This window comes from Manihot esculenta, chromosome 6 (genome assembly GCF_001659605.2).
Source record: "Manihot esculenta cultivar AM560-2 chromosome 6, M.esculenta_v8, whole genome shotgun sequence".
Lineage (NCBI taxonomy): Eukaryota > Viridiplantae > Streptophyta > Magnoliopsida > Malpighiales > Euphorbiaceae > Manihot > Manihot esculenta.
Window position 1 is genome coordinate 22,971,852 of NC_035166.2, and position 16,427 is coordinate 22,988,278.

Sequence of the window (16,427 nt, forward strand, 5' to 3'; positions counted from 1 at the left end):
ATTTGGCCAGAAAGATTATCGTTTACAAATAAAAGAATCAAATCAGTTTCTAATAAAAATCAATCTCTTGATCAGAAAAGATGTCTATCAGTATCAGACTACTAGCTAATTCTGTGATTCTCAACTACACAATTCAAACCTACACAATTCAAACCTGCACAATGGACAAGCTCTGCTCTTTTCCAACCAATTCAGAATGCACAATCTATGATATATATGGGAGCAAGGCATCCGACTCGCCTCTCCTCCAAACAAATCATACACTGTTTCTCAGAATCTTCAACTTTGATCATCTCCAAAGCCTCCGTTACTGTCTTCGTTGCGGGCACTAACCGTGACGCTAGCTCCTCATCATCGTCATCTGTATCACTGTCAGTAACCATACCCCCAAAACCTGGAGGAATATCTATTTCCACCCTCATGCGCAGAACACTGCGATCCATGTAGCGTCTATTACTCGCCATTTGACGAGCGAAGCCCAATATCCTTGTAAGGCCCACTTTGCTTGTGGAAATTATTCTAACGTTGATTGGAAATGTAAATAATCTTAAATAATGTGATGAGCATGTTCCTAATCCCTAAGACTCTTTGTCACGACCTCCAACAGATAATGAATATGTTTTGGTGGGGTAAAGGTATTAACCATGAAAGGGGAATCCATTGGATGAGTTGGGATAGGATGAGTCAACCAAAATTTGTTGGAGGGTTGGGCTTCAAGAAGTTAAGGGAGTTCAACGTGGCTATGGTTGGAAAGCAAGCTTGGAATATTGTGACTAATCCTTCTTCTTTGGTGGCAAGGTTAATTAAAGCTCGTTATTTTCCTGATGCTAATTTTATCACGGCTCGTCTGGGGTCCAATCCGAGCTATTTTTGGCGAAGCATTTGGGAAGCACAATCTGTTATTAAGGCCGGTATGTGTTGGAAAGTTGGAAATGGACAGCAAATTCGAGTCTGGGAAGATCCTTGGATCCCAAATTTGCCTTCCTCCTGGGTGCAAACATCGCAGCCTGTTAACTCACAGGTAAACTTTGTTCATGATTTGATGATTAATGGTTTTTGGAATTTGCCATTGTTACGTTCAATTTTTAGTATGGAAGAGCAGCAGGCCATACTGTCTATTCCCCTCCCTCGATTTGCTGCTAGTGACAGATTGATCTGGAAGTTGGAGCCAAAGGGTCAATATTCAGTTAAATCAGTTTATAAATTCCTAACTAATATTGGGGATGGAGTTGTGGGAGGTCATATTAATGCGATGTGGCGGAAATTATGGAACGTCAGGGCTCCTCCTAAGTGTCGCGACTTAGTGTGGAGGGCAGCCAATAATGCCATACCAGTTTTGCAGCTGCTTCAACAGCGACATGTTCCTGTGCATAATTCATGTCCTTTATGTAATTCTGTTAGTGAATCTGTGCTCCATGTGTTGGTTACATGCCCTTTTGCCAAGAGGGTATAGCTTGCGTCTTCGATTGGATGGCTTTTTCCTCAGTCGGCGTCATTTTTGGCATGGTTGTGCTCAGTTTTGCAGCTGGTGAGAAAGGAAGACCAAGCTATGGTGGTAATGATCTGCTGGGCTCTTTGGCAGGCACGGAATGATGTGGTCTGGTCTTCGAAGTGGTCGAGCCCTGCTGCTGTGGTGTATCGGGCTAGGACAATCCTCTACGATTGGTGTAATGCGCGACACGTTGATGACAGTTCTTCTGATGCTGTGCCAGCTCCTCCACCGTTACATTTCTGGGTTCCACAGCTTCAAGGATTCTTGAAAGCTAATGTAGATGCAGCAGTCTTCCCTGATGGCTTCATTGGAGTTGGTGGAGTGCTTCGCTCATATGATGGCTCTTTTGTTGGCGCTTGTCAACATAGACTCCTTGGTTACTTCTCTCCTAAAACAGCTGAGCTAATTGCCATTAGAGAAGTTCTGAGTTGGATTAAGAGGCTGGGTTATGATCAGATAGTGTTGGAATCAGATGCTCTTACGGTAGTGAAGGCTTTGCTTTCTTCTTCAACTTCTGATTTTTCTAGTTTTGGGTCCCTTGTTGATGATTGTAAATCTCTAATAGCAGAGATGAATTCAGTATCTGTGAGTTTTGTTCCTCGATCTGCCAATAGTGTGGCACATCTTATAGCTAGAGCTGCCTCTACTATTTCAGACAGGATTGAGTGGCTGAGCACCCCTCCACAATTGATTGTTCATGCTTTGATGTTGGACTTCCAAATTTGAATGCAATTACATTTTTAGTTCAAAAATATATATATATATTAGTTAAGCCATAAATTATTAAATAATTTAAATTAATTATTTTAAATTAAATAAAAAATAAATTTAAAAATTATTTAAATTAATTTAAACCGAATTCGTGTGCTTACTCTAAAAATAATGCAATCCAGTGGAGTGACATGGCAACAGATTTCTTGATCTTCATTTGACATCTAAGCAGATTATCAACTAAGAGAATGGAGAACAACAATCAATAAACCAAGATGCGAAAAGGAAATTAAATTATCGAACAAGGAAGAAGATTTTAGGGCACAGAATTTTGAGAAAATATATTTAGGTTCTGGGTTTTTTCTTTAAGTCCGCTAGTCCAACTCCTACTCCAAAAAGAATGCAAATCTCTTTATAAAATAAAAATAAATAAAAAATAGAAGAAAACCCTAATATTGCTGTATTTGAAATCCTAAACCAAATCCAAGTCGGATACAAGAAGCTAACGGTCTTGATAGGGACTACCTAATTATTAGCTTTAAAGTCACTCCTTTCCTAAAACTGATGTGATTGCACCCAAAAATAAATAAATTAATAAATGCAATTAGGTTAATAAATAATTGGTTCCTGATCTTTAAGCATTAGATAGAAGAAGAATCATCTCCCCGGAGCTATTCGCTCTCTTTATTGTTCTTGTTTTGTTCAAGATGCCCGCCGATACAACCTATCAATGCGAGGCATGGCTGGGGGAAGCTGAAGATATGGGTGATTCTTTGCCAGAAGCAGTGTTCTTGATCCAAATGTATTGTACCAGCAGCGCCGACGTTACAATCTTGCAGGAGTTTCGAGTGAAAAGAGAACATCTAACACATGACACCAGTTCTTGGTCTACCATAACGAACATGCTTTCAGAGATGAACATGCCTTTATATGTTCATCCCATAATGATACAGAAAATAGCAGAATGCGCACAAGAAAGTCGAAACATGGAACGAAAGGTGATTCCTATGATTGTGCATCTTAAGACTATCCAATCAACTAACATTAATACGAGTTTTGACGAGGCTGGTGCTTCCCTGGAGTCCTTCAACTCGCAGAGGTCGAGGTTCGTCGGCGCTTGTTGGGCAGCGATTGAAGCATTAGAGAAGGTAATGATTAATAAAGATTCTTCGAAGCAATGTGTCATATGCTTGGAAGACATCTCGATTGGTGTTGAAGCTACCCGCATGCCTTGTTCGCACATCTATCATGCAAGTTGCATAAGCAATTGGTTAGAGAAGAGTAATTTTTGCCCATTATGCAGGTTTCAGATATAGCCATTCGAGTTACTTTATTTTGGAATAGAATGTCATCACTAATGTAATTAGTTTCATTGTTTTTTTTGCTTTGATTTTTTTCTTCTTATTTGGCTTCTGAAGAATAAAAATGTAATAATACTTTTACTTCAGTTGGTATGACAAAGACTCACTAACAAGAAATATCAAAATCAATTCATCAAACCTTTTGATTTAAATCCACTGCACAATGATTAAATTAGTCTGCTGCTAGAGGAACCAAACAAGAAAATTGACCAAATAAGACAAACCCATTAAGAGCTCTATACTGGGGAGCTACCCCTACTTCAGGGTCAAGGGACCTGCGTCCCCCAATTAGTATGAGATTTTAATTGTTAAAAAGTATAAATATTTATTTCTAATTAATATATGGAACATAAAAACACCATTTTCTAAAAAATTCCAATTATTCATAATCTAAACCGGAAAGACGAGCTAATTAATAACAATAATACTATTAATCTCTTGAAAACGAACTCTATTACCTAGCTAGCTGTGAACCTAAATACCATGAAATGCTCGTAAGTCTCTCCAGGATTCACAATCTGTGATGGAAAATTTTGGTGATTGACAGAATCAGGAAACCCTTGAGTCTCCAAGCAAATTCCAGCATGCTTCTTGTAAACAAATCCACCTTTTCCTTTAACATTGTCCAACTTATTACTGGTATAAAACTGCAACCCAGGCTTATTAGTCCACAGCTCCAGCTGCCTTCCAGAAACGTTTTCTTTCACCACTGCAACCTTCTTCAGGTGACCAGGATTTAAGTCCTCCAGCACATAGTTAATGTCATATCCATCAGATAGCTCGTTGAACCTGCTTCCGATCTCACGGGGCTCTAAGAAATCAAAGGGTGTCCCTTTTACTGGGGTAATTTTTCCAGTGGGAAGGAGATCATTGTCGACTGGGGTGATTTTAGATCCAAATATCTTGATTTTGTGCGAGAGAATATCACCACTGTTGTGGCCACCAAGGTTCCAGTAAGTGTGCAAGGCTAGGTTCACTGGAGTAGCCTTGTTGAGAGGCTTAGCCAACATTTTCACAGCTAAATTGTGGGTTCCAACTAGCATATAAGTTACTGAGACAGAAAGATCACCAGGAAATCCTGTAGAAAATCCATTAATTGCAGGTTAATTATTTAGATTCATGCAAATATCAGACCCATTAAATATAAATTTTATATACCTTCCTCCGCATCAAAGCTGTCATAGGTGAACGTTATATGAGAATTTTTATTGTAGCTATAGACTTTCCATGTGACTTCACTGAAGCCCTTGGGGCCACCTGATAACGAAAGAACGAGAAATTACAGAGGATTGATGCAATTAACTTCAAATTAAAGCAAGCAGATTGAACCTTTTATGACAAAATTTCATTGGAAAAAATTTGCCAATTTTTATCCCTTACTAAAAAATCTAATTTTTTGTAGGGAGAGGTACCATGGAGTATATTTTTCCCTTCATTAGGGACCAATTTGTAAAGAGTTCCATTCAAAGTAAATTGGGCTGCAGTGATTCTGTTAGCAACACGTCCAACAATATTCCCAAAGTAGGTTGTATCATTCTGGAAGAAAAAAAGATTTATCAGGAAAAGGAAACTGAAGCTGTAAACAATTTATGCTATATATTCTTTTATGATTATCAGAGAGGAATATAATTTAACTATAATGATATCAACCTTGTATTCCTCAATCGATTCGAACCCAAGAACAACGTCGGCCAATTTTCCTGATGAAATTGCAGAATCTTGTAAGTTCATATTCATAAAAAGACTGAAATAAATAAAAGAGAGAGATGGATACCGTGTTTATCAGGGAGAATAGCAGAGAGCATGGTTGCACCAAAATTAGTGAAATTGAGAGAAAAATCTCCCTTGCGGAGTTCATAGACATTAATTTGAGTCTTTGCTTTGCAGCCATTATAGTTAGAAAATAACAAAGCCAACAAGAGAAGAAAACAAAACGAGGAAGAGATCCTGGCCATTGTGAATACGTCAAATTATCAGAAAGCTAAAATCTCAAGCACCCTCAACTATATATAAAGAAAAATTCTAATGGGATTCTATGAGTGAGGATAAGGATGCATGTACACTATAAATTTAAAAAAGAAAAAAAGTGAAGAAGATAAGACAGATTAGAATCTCGAAAAAGGAGGACATATATATGGTAATATATATTTTGTTATGATTTTCTCTCTTTTATTTTAATTATTTTCTGGCAGTTACAGATTATGCTATGTGGACAGTGATACACGTGGAATCGTTAAATTAGTCGCCGTTCATTTTGATTATGGTTATGGTGAATTTCAGTATAGATCATCAATGATTATAATAAATTTATTATACAATAAAAACACCAAATAGTTTCTCAATATTGTATTAGAAATCGGAACAAAATTGCTAATCTCAAAAAAAATAAAAACAAAATCGCTAATCTATTATTGAGTGATCAAACTTTTCATATATTTGCTGTATTTAAAAATTAAAGTATAAATAAAATAAATTATTTATAAGTTATTTAAATTTTAACTTAATAAAAATTTAATCTAGTAAACTTAAATTTTTATTAAATTTAAATTTTTATAAATGTGTAAAAATATTTTTTAATATATTTTCACGTAAGTCTCATATTTTAATTTAAATAATTTTATATATTATCAATAACATTTTAATATGGTCCTTACTTTCATTTTATCTTATTTGGCTATAGTTTATGTTTTCTACCATTTTTTTTCAAAACTTCTTTTCGTGAAAAAATGAAAATGTTTTTCGATCAAAAGCTAAAATGGATGTTGAATTGGATAAGCTGAAGAGTCGGATTAGATTAGGCCCAACTAAATCAGTGGGTATTTTTTTTTCAAAAAAAAAAAAGGGAAAAAAAACTCAGCTCAGTATAGTAAAATGCTGATATTTAAATTGGATATCTCAATCTATTTATTAACTATTTTATTTTTAAAAAAAAAACATTAACTATTTAAATTTAAAAGCTTAAAAAATTTAATCAAATTTAAAAATTGATCGATCAATTGGCTAATCCAAAATTAAAAATTTTAAAATAAAGAAATTAATACAAAGATTTGGACATTGAAGTACAATCGGTCCTTTCTTGATACATATAAATACCAATTTGATTTACCTAAACTAAGCCTTAAAAGCAGATATTAATCTTAATATTCCCAAATTATTTCCATTTATGCATATAAAATAAATTGATTTTCATTATCTTTCTGGATATTAGAAATTTTTTTGAAGACTATCCAAAAATTATTTTCTTTATTAGAAAATAACCCGCCGCCTATCTGTCGGGTTGTGAAATACTCTATCTTTCCTCCGGATCATGAGTCGCAAATATTTTCTCTCTCCTCTCTCCCATAAATATATATATATATATTTTTTAACACCCAATACATAAAAAATCCTGCAAATTAAAGTATAGAGATGGTGAAGGGCTAAAGCTAAGCCCCGCTAGAGCTAGCCACCTTGATAAAGACATCCTCTAATGTGGTGTCAGACAGACCCCAAGCGAAAACTGGGAATCTGGTTTTAGCAAGCTCAACTGCTTGAAATACATCTCCAATTCTGATTTCATTTTTCGGCATCTCGAATTTCTGTGTTCCAGAAGTATGGTAAGTCCGTTCAGCTTTTGGGGACAGTTGTTGCACCATCTTCACCACCTCTTCCTCATGATCCAAAGATGTTGTCATTGTGAACACATAAGAACCCCCATATCTAGCCTTCAGCTGCCATCAAAATTGTAATTAAAACATGTTCTTTCTATTCCTTGATAAATTCAAAAGCAGAAAGAACTAAGATCTAAGTAACAAATCAACAGGCAAACATCGCAGATAAGAAATGTTAAGTACCATGATCTCTGCTCTGCAGTGAAATAGCAAAGAAATTTCAAATATATAGGCATCATTTTGATACTAAGTTACCTCTTTTGGGTTTCCTATGCACTGCAAGCTGCCATCAACAAAAACGCCTAATCGATCACATAATGCCTCTGCCTCCTCCATTGAATGTGCTATAAACATGAAAACAAGCATTGTGAATAACAAGGGGGCAAAGTTCCTAGGTGTTGCTAGCCAGGAAAGAATTGAAAGGGATAGAGAAAGAAAGAGAGGATACTGGTAAGAATAATTGCACGGTCTTGCTTTGCACGCTTCACTACATTCCACAGATTGCTTCTTGAAGCTGGATCTAATCCAGTACTGGGTTCATCCATGTAGACAACCTTGCAAAATTTTCAAGCATTATGGGTGCTTTAAAGATGCTGTTTATATCCAAAGGTTTCATAAAGCAAAGTACTTATGGAGAGACTATAACATACTTTGGGATCCCCAATCAGTGATATTGCAACACTAAGCCTCCTCTTCATACCTCCACTATATTTCCCAGCTTGTTTATCAGCAACCCCACCATTAAACAAGTTGACACTCCTGAGAGATTCTTCCACTGCCTATGGTAACAACAGGGTAAGAAGAAAAGTGAAATTCAAATGTCTGATTCCATTAACCAGGCTAGAAAACTACACTGAATATGATCAATCTACTGCTGCTTTACCACGTTGTTTTCTTCATCCACAACAAAAATTTTAGCAATCACTGTGGAGTACATCCATTCAACTGTAGACATACTTCCAATCACATGCTCATAAGTGTCACCTAAATCTAATTGCTATGGCCTTGTGTATGTGAATTTTGCGTGCACATGTATGTGCAGTATAATTTCTTTGTTTATATATACTATGCATGCCAATTTTCCAACTGAAATCCTCCTAGGCTCATACAGTCATCTATTGATTAAAGAAAACAAACCACCTTTCAAATAACAATAAAAAAGTAAAGAAGATAAATGGCTTACTTGGAGCAAGGCAGAACCTTTTAGATTCTTAAGTCTGCCATAAAATAGCAAGTGTTCCCTTCCTGTCAAAGTTTCCCAGAGCAGGCTAAGATTTGTCCCCCCCAAGAAAAAGCAAATGTTACAGATGGGCTGGCAATGAAGTGGAGGGCAAAAATGCATTCTTTGAAGAAACTAACAAGGATTTAAGCTTACTCATGCTGGGGGCATACGCCCATGCTGGTATAAATCCACTCCATATGAGTCCGTATGTCCAAACCCTGAACATATGCTGTCCCCGATGTTGGCTTTGTGAGCCCAATCATCTAATCAGTGGAATAAAGTAACAGAATGTCACAGAAGTGCCTATATGAATCTGATTTTGAAAGAAAATTGAAGCCTAAATCAACATCAGGCAGAACTTCTCACAATAAACTCAGAATGTTATTGAGAAGCAAACAGAAAGCAGAAAGTAGAGACCAAATATAAGTGTGTGACTTGGAGTGGAGAGTTTATGTAGAACCAAATATAGTGAGACTTGAAGTGGAGAATTTTTATGAAAATGCTGAAAGGAATCCAAATCTCTCCTCCAAAGAACCTTCTTTGTGGGATTAAGAATTCAGAAAGAGGCTTATATAGCCAGTACATCTCCATAGCATTTATCAGTTCTATAAAATGTAAAACCTTGAAAAAAGTAATTACAATTGTGTTTCATGCTATCATCATCTTTCCACAGTAATCTCACTTGTAAAAGACTATTTAGGTATTTTAGCGTTGGGGAATCTCTATAGTTGTGCATATTAGAACCGTAGAGAACTTTGTACACTACTAACCATGCTAATGAAAGAAGTCTTCCCAGCTCCATTTGGACCGAGCATACCGAAGCATTCTCCTGGTGGCAAAGCAAGAGATATTCCTCGTACTGCCAGTTTTTCAGGGTTTCCATCCCTTCCTGGGTACACCTTTTGTAGGTTGTCACAAATAATTGCATGAGTTGTGCTTGGTTCCAGCAGTAACTGCTCAACCTTCTCTCTCTGTATTATTGAATAGAAAAATAGTGAGATCAACATCTATATATGAACGACATTGCTCAATTAATGCTAAAATTTTTGACACAAAAAAAGACCAAATGATAAATTTTGACAAAGATATGAAATAAACATCTAGCAAAGGCTAGTAATTTTACAGCTTTTCTATTTTTCAAGGCAGAGGTAGAATACAACTCAAGACCATCGACAATTGAAAATCTGTTGTTTGATAAACAATTATTAGTGATAGAACATTCTTCATTAAACATTGCATACTGAAAAGAAGATAAGCATCCTGTTGCATGTGCCTGTACAACTTTTCCATTTTCAATTTACACGTCCTCACAAAGATTAAAATTGCAAGAACTACTCATACAGGTTTACCAGATACAACAGCTCCCTACCAGTAAATTGCGTACTTGGTAACAACAACTAGATGTAAGGAAATTATTACCTCTTGAATGACATCAGGTTTATCCATATCAACAAAAACTTTAGATCCCTGCCTTTGAAAACTAGGCTTCCGAAAAGATGATGGACGCTTCTTCCCAAAGTTTTTCAAGAAAAATAGAGGACTTTTTCCACTTCCAGATGCTGAAACTTGATCCACATAATATGCAACAAAAAGTACCACCAACCACTCAACAAATATGATAATCAAGACCTGCCTCATTCCATTTTTGCTATCACTCAAATCTCCCCAACGCATTCCATGTGTCCCCATTGCATTTCCAGTGAAAGCATATTGTGAAAACTCATATAAACCCCGGTATAGAGAGAAACCAGGATATAATTCCAACACAATGATCCAGCCTCCTGCAGAAAACAGAAAAGTACCGCAATGAGTAAATATAGTAAAAAACGAGGCATGCACAAACCTAAAGACACATTAAACATTGAATCTAAGGCAACAACTGTTGGAAAATTCGGCTACAAAATATCCATTCCCATAGAACTATCTCAAAGAACAAGAGAAACACCTGAAAATGATTTCCTAAATTAAAGCATACAATGTGACCAGTCAAATTGCAGATGTTTCACACAGTGTCTACTTACTAGGAAATGATGAGTCTTCGACAAAGTTTTGGAAAAGGAAACCACCCAAGAGCCCCGTTCCAAAGACGCATATGTAGCTTACAACTATACCATTAAAATTTAATCACAAAAGATAAGAAAAATAGGTAATACTTTTAAAAGTGAATATTAATCGAAAAATAAAGCAAATAGCTAACAGCAAACCTGTAGCAGTCTTAACATTGGAAAACATTGCCGCAACTAGAAAGGCCAAGGAAATTTGCAGGTTTATATATATAAAATAAAACACAGATTGGATGCCATAGTCATTCAATGTGAAGAATTTCAACCCTGTAATATAACTCCATTAGTAACTGGAAGATAAGATAAAAGAATAAAGCACAAATGAGAGGAATATTACCGATAATTGAGCCAAATATAATGAAAACCAACATGTACATCAAAGATATGGAAAGAAAATATGTATAAGAAATCATCCAGTAAGGCCCATCACCAAGTCCATGCATCTTCATCATGATCCTCAGTTTTTGTTGTTTCTCATATACTAAAGAAGTCAACACCACCTACATCAACAGAAAAATATGTCATTAGGTGGCTTGGCTAGTTATTGTCTAACTCATTGAATGCAACTACAAAACAAAAGTAAACACATAACTATAATTAGCATTGAAGATAAAATCAGAAAACTAAGATTCAAATCATTAAACTCCAAGTGAGTTTTACAAAAAGCAGATCCAAATTAAGACAACTTTTCCAAATAGTCTCTATCAGAATGTTAAACTAAGCATCAGTGAAACACTTCCCCTATGACCAAAAATATGTCCCATTAAGGAGTAATCCTAACTTGATGTGCTTAATGTCTCAATATGGAATGTTCTTTTTCATGTTTCAGCTCAACAGACAAGATAAAACTTCATATGAAAGTTCAGTTGCCAAACAAAAGAACATTGATAGTAATTTGGAAATATAGGACTCATTATGATCACACAGTATAATCCTTAATACCCATAGTTTAACCTTTTCAGCCAATAAAAAAAAAATTAAAATAAACTGCTGATGGTGTTCATGCTTGAAACATAATTTGCATGGTTTAATGTTAATGAACTATGGTTCACATGCTTACAGGGAATAGCTGTAGAATGACCCATGTAAAGAAAAGTGTGCCAAGAAGAGATGCAAGATCCACATTGATCTTGCTGGCAGCTTTAGGCATTTCTTTGACAAACTCAAATAGCATTTTTGTACCAGGCCGTTGGAAAAACTGAAGGTAGGCATTTGACACCTGTAGGCAAAAATAATAAATTTCAGCAGTTTATACAGTTCATTTCAAATGATAAGAAGCTCAAAAAGCAAGTAAAAAAGAAAACTGCATAAGAAGGCACAGAAACAATGAAATCTACAATAGTCAATGTGAATAATATAAACCTAGATACCAAACAAATATATTAAAGGAGACGGTAAATTTTTAATGTGTTATAATTCTAACTGCAACCTTGTTCTTTTGAGAGGGAAAAGGCTTCCCTAGAACATAAGTTGCAGACAGCATAACTGGTTGCACAATGCCTCTGTAGCAGCCAAGCTACAAAGATGTCACCCAGCTACAACAATATGCAACACATTACAATGGAGGGGTCCTCTCCTCTTCCAAATTATAAACAATAATAATAATAAAAAAAAAGGAGATAATTACCTTCCCTCAAATTGACAAGTAATATCAAAGTCAGCATTCACAAGCACAGGGAGTCTTTCATGAAATAAATGGGAAAAGAATTAAGAAAAAATGAATAAAATGATGAAGAATTTGCAGAAATTAATAAAAAATATTAATAACAAAGTATAAATGTGAGGGGGACAGGGGACAATCTACTGCTCAAGAGAAAATGAAAATGAAAACCATATTCCAGTGTGTATAAGGGTATTGGACAGCCAAGAGTCAGTGATCTTAATCTATTTTTTATATCCATTAACCTTACAAAGTCATAGACCATTAATATTCTCAGAACCACAGTTCTCAAGTGTAAGGATATGAGTTTCTAACATTTACCAGATTCACAGAGCGAGGAACCCGCAGAAAGTTAAATTGGCCTGGAACCTCACCATCCTCGTAGGTGGAATTGTACCATATACTCACATTAAAATTATTAGCATTGGAGTTTAAGAAATCATAGGCTGCAGAAGAAGAAATTGTTAGGATACATCAAACATAATACTACATTCCCACAAAAAAAGAGAAAATTGCACCAGAATCAGGAAGGCAAACCTGCAAGTATCTCATTAATCTTCTCATCAGAATTCCCTTTGCGATATCCTTTGTATAGCTGTTCATTTATCTCGGAAGAACTATTGCGCCACAACCTCAGATCTTGAACACATGCTGCCTCTGAATTCAAGACAGAACAAATTCACTATATTACAAGCAAATGATTTGACATTATTAGAGAACTAAGTGGCAGGGTGACTGAATAAGATACAAAACAGGTCCAATGCAGAGTTGTTCGACTAGCCAATAATGCATGGTTGTGTGACTTCATAAAAGTAAAGCAAATAGGCATGGGATTTAAAGGCATAAATAATTTCCTCTGAGCCTTGTGAAGTAGCACAATTTGCTATAGTTTACAGCATGAATCTTACTCTAAGGTGATAAATCTATACCTTTTTGGAAGTCAATGATTGACTGAACAGAAACAGAGAATCTGGAGTTTGATGTGCATTGATGCTGAATATAATAGAGAGGAGAATCCTCAATAAAAGCTGGATCAAGAAAACTATCTCGTTTTGGCTCTGTATCTGAACCCTGAAACATTTTGAGAATTCTTACTAGTAGCAAAACCTACTATTAAAAGATTACAAATGATAAAAGTGAAATAAATAAAAAGGGCAAAATGCATAAAAAGAGAAGGGAAAAAAATTACCAGTGCATTGTTGGCTAAACTTTCCAGAAAATTGGAAGAATTTATAGTGAAAGAACTTGGGAATATATTCCCAGCCAAATCTGTGTAGAACAGCAAAATTTTAGATTAAGATTCAGATAAAAACCCAACAGTTCATTTCCAATTTTCTAATGGGTGAGACAAAGCAGTTATGGAGAATAAAAAATAAGATGCATATAAATTATCATAAAGGTGAATATCAGACACAAGCACACACAAAACCATATAAAAGAGGGAGGGCGAGAGGAAGAGAGTGAGAGAGATACTTTCTCCAAGTGATTGATTATTTCCAGTGAATAGTATAATTACAGGACAGGACCCTGTGCTCCTGCATGAATCATTTGGCAAGTCTGTAAATGGGATAACTTCAGATCTGACTGCACGATACTGGGGAGCTGGAATTTGTAAGAGAGGAGGCCACTGCGGGGGGCTTGGAATGGAACAGGTGGCAACTTGATCCAAAGTTGAGTATTGCAAACCGCAAACTTTCTCTGGTTGTCCATCTCCATTTGTATCAACAGTAGTACAACCACACTTCCTACTAGGCTTGTTCAATTCATTGTCAATCAAACGTTGAGTGATAACAAGTAGTATGCAGAGGATAAATGGAAATAAAATGAGCCTGCAATTTGTCTTAGCGTTTCGCTTCTGGTCAAGAAGAAGAAGAAGAAAAAGAGCGGATAAATCACGTTCAGTATCTTCATTGTGTAATTAAAATTCAGAATCTGTGTTAAGCTTCCGGTATATTGAAAATTAACTAATCCCAAATTGACATGGAAAAGCCTCTTTGGCAGTCCATAATTGATATGAATAAAAAACAATAATTGTTCTAGTAAATGTTTTCTACCAGTTGTAGACAGACAGACATAAAATTATAATTAAGTTTACCTAGAAACGCTTAGCATTTGTCATGTACATAATTGTTTGCAGCACCAGACAAATAGAGTTGGTAGTTGCTAATTAACGACAATTGAATTATCCAAAATCAAGAGTTAAGAAAATAACACATTCCAATTAAAATTTGCCCATTGGCTATTGCTGAAATTTCTCTATGAATTTGCGTATTGGAGCAGCTAAGCAATGAATTTGACCACATATAGATTATATAAGAAGAAAAAGGGAAAATATCAAAAATAAAGGGAAAAAGAAAAGCAAACTCTTAATCAATGACAAAATTTAGGTATGAAATGCCAAAGCGAAAACAAAGAATATATACGGAACGCCCTCCTTCTCTCTCTCTCTCTTTCTCCCCCCTCCTTCAATTCCTCAGACTAAACACCCCAACAAACCTCGCATCTCAGAACTCACACCAGTAGGTAAAAATGAAAGAGAAAAGCGCATGTGCATAGACGGACGAGCGAGCAGTAAACCCAACAATATCAATCCATAATCTAACTAATCATACAAAACCCAGAAAGCAAAACAAAAATATGAAGGGGAGAAAAAGAAATACCGGAACCTTAATCAGCAAGCAAGAATCAAAACATAAACACAGCGAAAAAGAAAATCAATCATAAAAACAGAGCAATTTTTCAAAAAAAAACCAGCACTATGCTCACAAGTCAGCAGAAATCAAAATAAGAGAAAGAATCTACTAGCAAACATTTACTCAAAAAGAGCATCACTTACATATAAATATAAGGCGAGAGAGAGGGAGAAGCAAGTGATAACCTGATATGTTAAGTTCTTTCTAAGCAAAGCATCAGCTTGAGTCCAGAAACTTGCAGGGCCATGTGACGTGTCCGCCATGGATGTGCTAAGCAAGGATTTGAATGCACAGTAATAAGCCCAGATAAGAATATATTACCGTTGAAATTCCCGCCAACCAAGAGAGAGAGGGAGAGAGAGGGTTGCTGTGTCAGTGTGACTTGTGATCAGAAGAATGCGATTTCAATTCTCTGCTTTATGAGCACAAAAGAATTGAGATCGAACGAAGCGGAGTTCCTCATTTTATGTAGTTCGTTAGGCACGTAATGTAATACGGTAATAATCACCAAATATTCGAATTACCTTTTTACCCCTCCCTATTTCTTTCGATTTTCAGGGTTCGGTTACTGGCTCAAGATTTTGGCTGTTTGACTTTCAGTTTTACTTGACTTTGGACAATATTTTCACTGCCCAAATTACCTTCAGTTAAATGTCTGTATTACCCTTGATGCATTTGGACAATTTCTAATATCTTTTTCGGAAGTCCCGAAATGCCCTTCTGATTGTCCTAAAATATCACAAGCGCCCTCGACCAGCTCTATGGCTTATAGGAGTAGTGGTCAATTCAATAAATTGTGGAGATGTTGTGCAATTTCCTAAGTCAATTACCCATCGATTTGGGTATTATTCAAGCGAAGTTGGTTCATTAAAGAAATTGTATAATAATTAAAATCTTGTGTTAGTTCGATAAACAGTTGATATATTGATTGCATAATAATACTAAATCTACGGTTTAAAGAATATTAATTTGAATTTTTTAATGATGTTTTTGTGGTTTCTTAGAAGGCATCATCAACATGTCTAATGCAAGATAAAAGGTAGAAAACTACATTTCCTACTCTTACTTCACTCCATTTCATTTACTAATTTTTAATGTACGTTAAAATTTCAACTCAATTTCATTTAAAAAAACATGTGAAATATAAATTTTCTTTATAATTTTATTATTGAGACTTTAATTATTTGATAGTATATAATTTTTATATTAATAATAAAATAGTTCGGTCTAAACTGACTTAAATAATTTTTAAATTCATTTTTAACTTAATTCAAAATGATTAATTCAAATCATTTAATAATTTTTTTAGTAACTATTATATATAATTTAAAATTATCATAATCCATAACTTGCGATGGGATGGGATGAGATTAAATTCTAAGCAGCCAATTTATTATTACAAATAATATATGCTTTTTACAGATTTCAAATGCCATTTTTCAGTTAAATCTTGAGTTTTATGAGTTTATGGTTATCTTTTGCTGTTCATAAACCATCGACGCTTGCTTGTGGTTGTGAAATATGATGAATTGAATTTATAATATTTTGAATTCGAATTAAATAAAAATAAATTAA

General features: G+C 35.2%; 3 protein-coding genes across 4 annotated transcripts; 1 reads left to right on the forward strand and 2 right to left on the reverse strand.

The window, feature by feature from the left end:
* Nucleotides 1–2,725: 2,725 nt before the first annotated feature.
* Nucleotides 2,726–3,645, forward strand: LOC110617489 (NEP1-interacting protein 2). The gene has a single exon (XM_021760303.2). It carries the CDS (start codon nt 2,911–2,913, stop codon nt 3,517–3,519), a length of 609 nt encoding a protein of 202 aa, XP_021615995.1. The 5' UTR covers nt 2,726–2,910; the 3' UTR covers nt 3,520–3,645.
* Nucleotides 3,646–3,892: 247 nt separating this feature from the next.
* Nucleotides 3,893–5,598, reverse strand: LOC110617488 (galactose mutarotase). Its single transcript, XM_021760302.2, has 5 exons — nt 5,339–5,598; nt 5,215–5,264; nt 4,977–5,100; nt 4,723–4,821; nt 3,893–4,642 (listed from the first exon to the last, which is right to left on the reverse strand). Exons 1-5 carry the CDS (start codon nt 5,517–5,519, stop codon nt 4,023–4,025), a joined length of 1,074 nt encoding a protein of 357 aa, XP_021615994.1. The 5' UTR covers nt 5,520–5,598; the 3' UTR covers nt 3,893–4,022.
* Nucleotides 5,599–6,693: 1,095 nt separating this feature from the next.
* On the reverse strand, nt 6,694–15,308 carry LOC110617487 (ABC transporter A family member 7). 2 transcript variants are annotated; one of them, XM_021760301.2, is made up of 18 exons: nt 15,038–15,307; nt 13,633–14,014; nt 13,349–13,428; nt 13,089–13,230; nt 12,697–12,816; nt 12,481–12,605; nt 11,560–11,718; nt 10,837–10,999; nt 10,641–10,766; nt 10,458–10,541; nt 9,856–10,217; nt 9,207–9,407; nt 8,590–8,699; nt 8,398–8,482; nt 7,865–7,993; nt 7,663–7,768; nt 7,470–7,558; nt 6,697–7,274 (listed from the first exon to the last, which is right to left on the reverse strand). In XM_021760301.2, the coding sequence occupies exons 1-18, from the start codon at nt 15,113–15,115 to the stop codon at nt 6,990–6,992; spliced, it is 2,826 nt and encodes a 941-aa protein (XP_021615993.1). In that variant the 5' UTR covers nt 15,116–15,307; the 3' UTR covers nt 6,697–6,989. The 2 variants fall into 2 exon arrangements, with proteins under 2 accessions (XP_043813567.1, XP_021615993.1); XM_043957632.1 differs by lacking the exon at nt 13,349–13,428 and having other exon boundaries at nt 6,694–7,274; nt 13,574–14,014; nt 15,038–15,308.
* Between the last annotated feature and the right edge of the window lie 1,119 nt (nt 15,309–16,427).

Excerpts from the sequence above, each read along its gene's own strand:
- LOC110617489 (XM_021760303.2), top strand. The coding sequence starts at position 2,911 with ATGCCCGCCGATACAACCTATCAATGCGAGGCATGGCTGGGGGAAGCT.
- LOC110617488 (XM_021760302.2), bottom strand. The coding sequence starts at position 5,519 with ATGGCCAGGATCTCTTCCTCGTTTTGTTTTCTTCTCTTGTTGGCTTTG. Across the intron at positions 5,265-5,338 it reads TATTCTCCCTGATAAACACG|GAAAATTGGCCGACGTTGTT; the intron begins GTATCCATCTCT and ends CAATTTCATCAG. Across the intron at positions 4,822-4,976 it reads AGGGAAAAATATACTCCATG|GTGGCCCCAAGGGCTTCAGT; the intron begins GTACCTCTCCCT and ends TTTCGTTATCAG.
- LOC110617487 (XM_021760301.2), bottom strand. The coding sequence starts at position 15,115 with ATGGCGGACACGTCACATGGCCCTGCAAGTTTCTGGACTCAAGCTGAT. Across the intron at positions 12,817-13,088 it reads AATCATTGACTTCCAAAAAG|AGGCAGCATGTGTTCAAGAT; the intron begins GTATAGATTTAT and ends TCTTGAATTCAG. Across the intron at positions 10,218-10,457 it reads CGAAGACTCATCATTTCCTA|GAGGCTGGATCATTGTGTTG; the intron begins GTAAGTAGACAC and ends TGTTTTCTGCAG.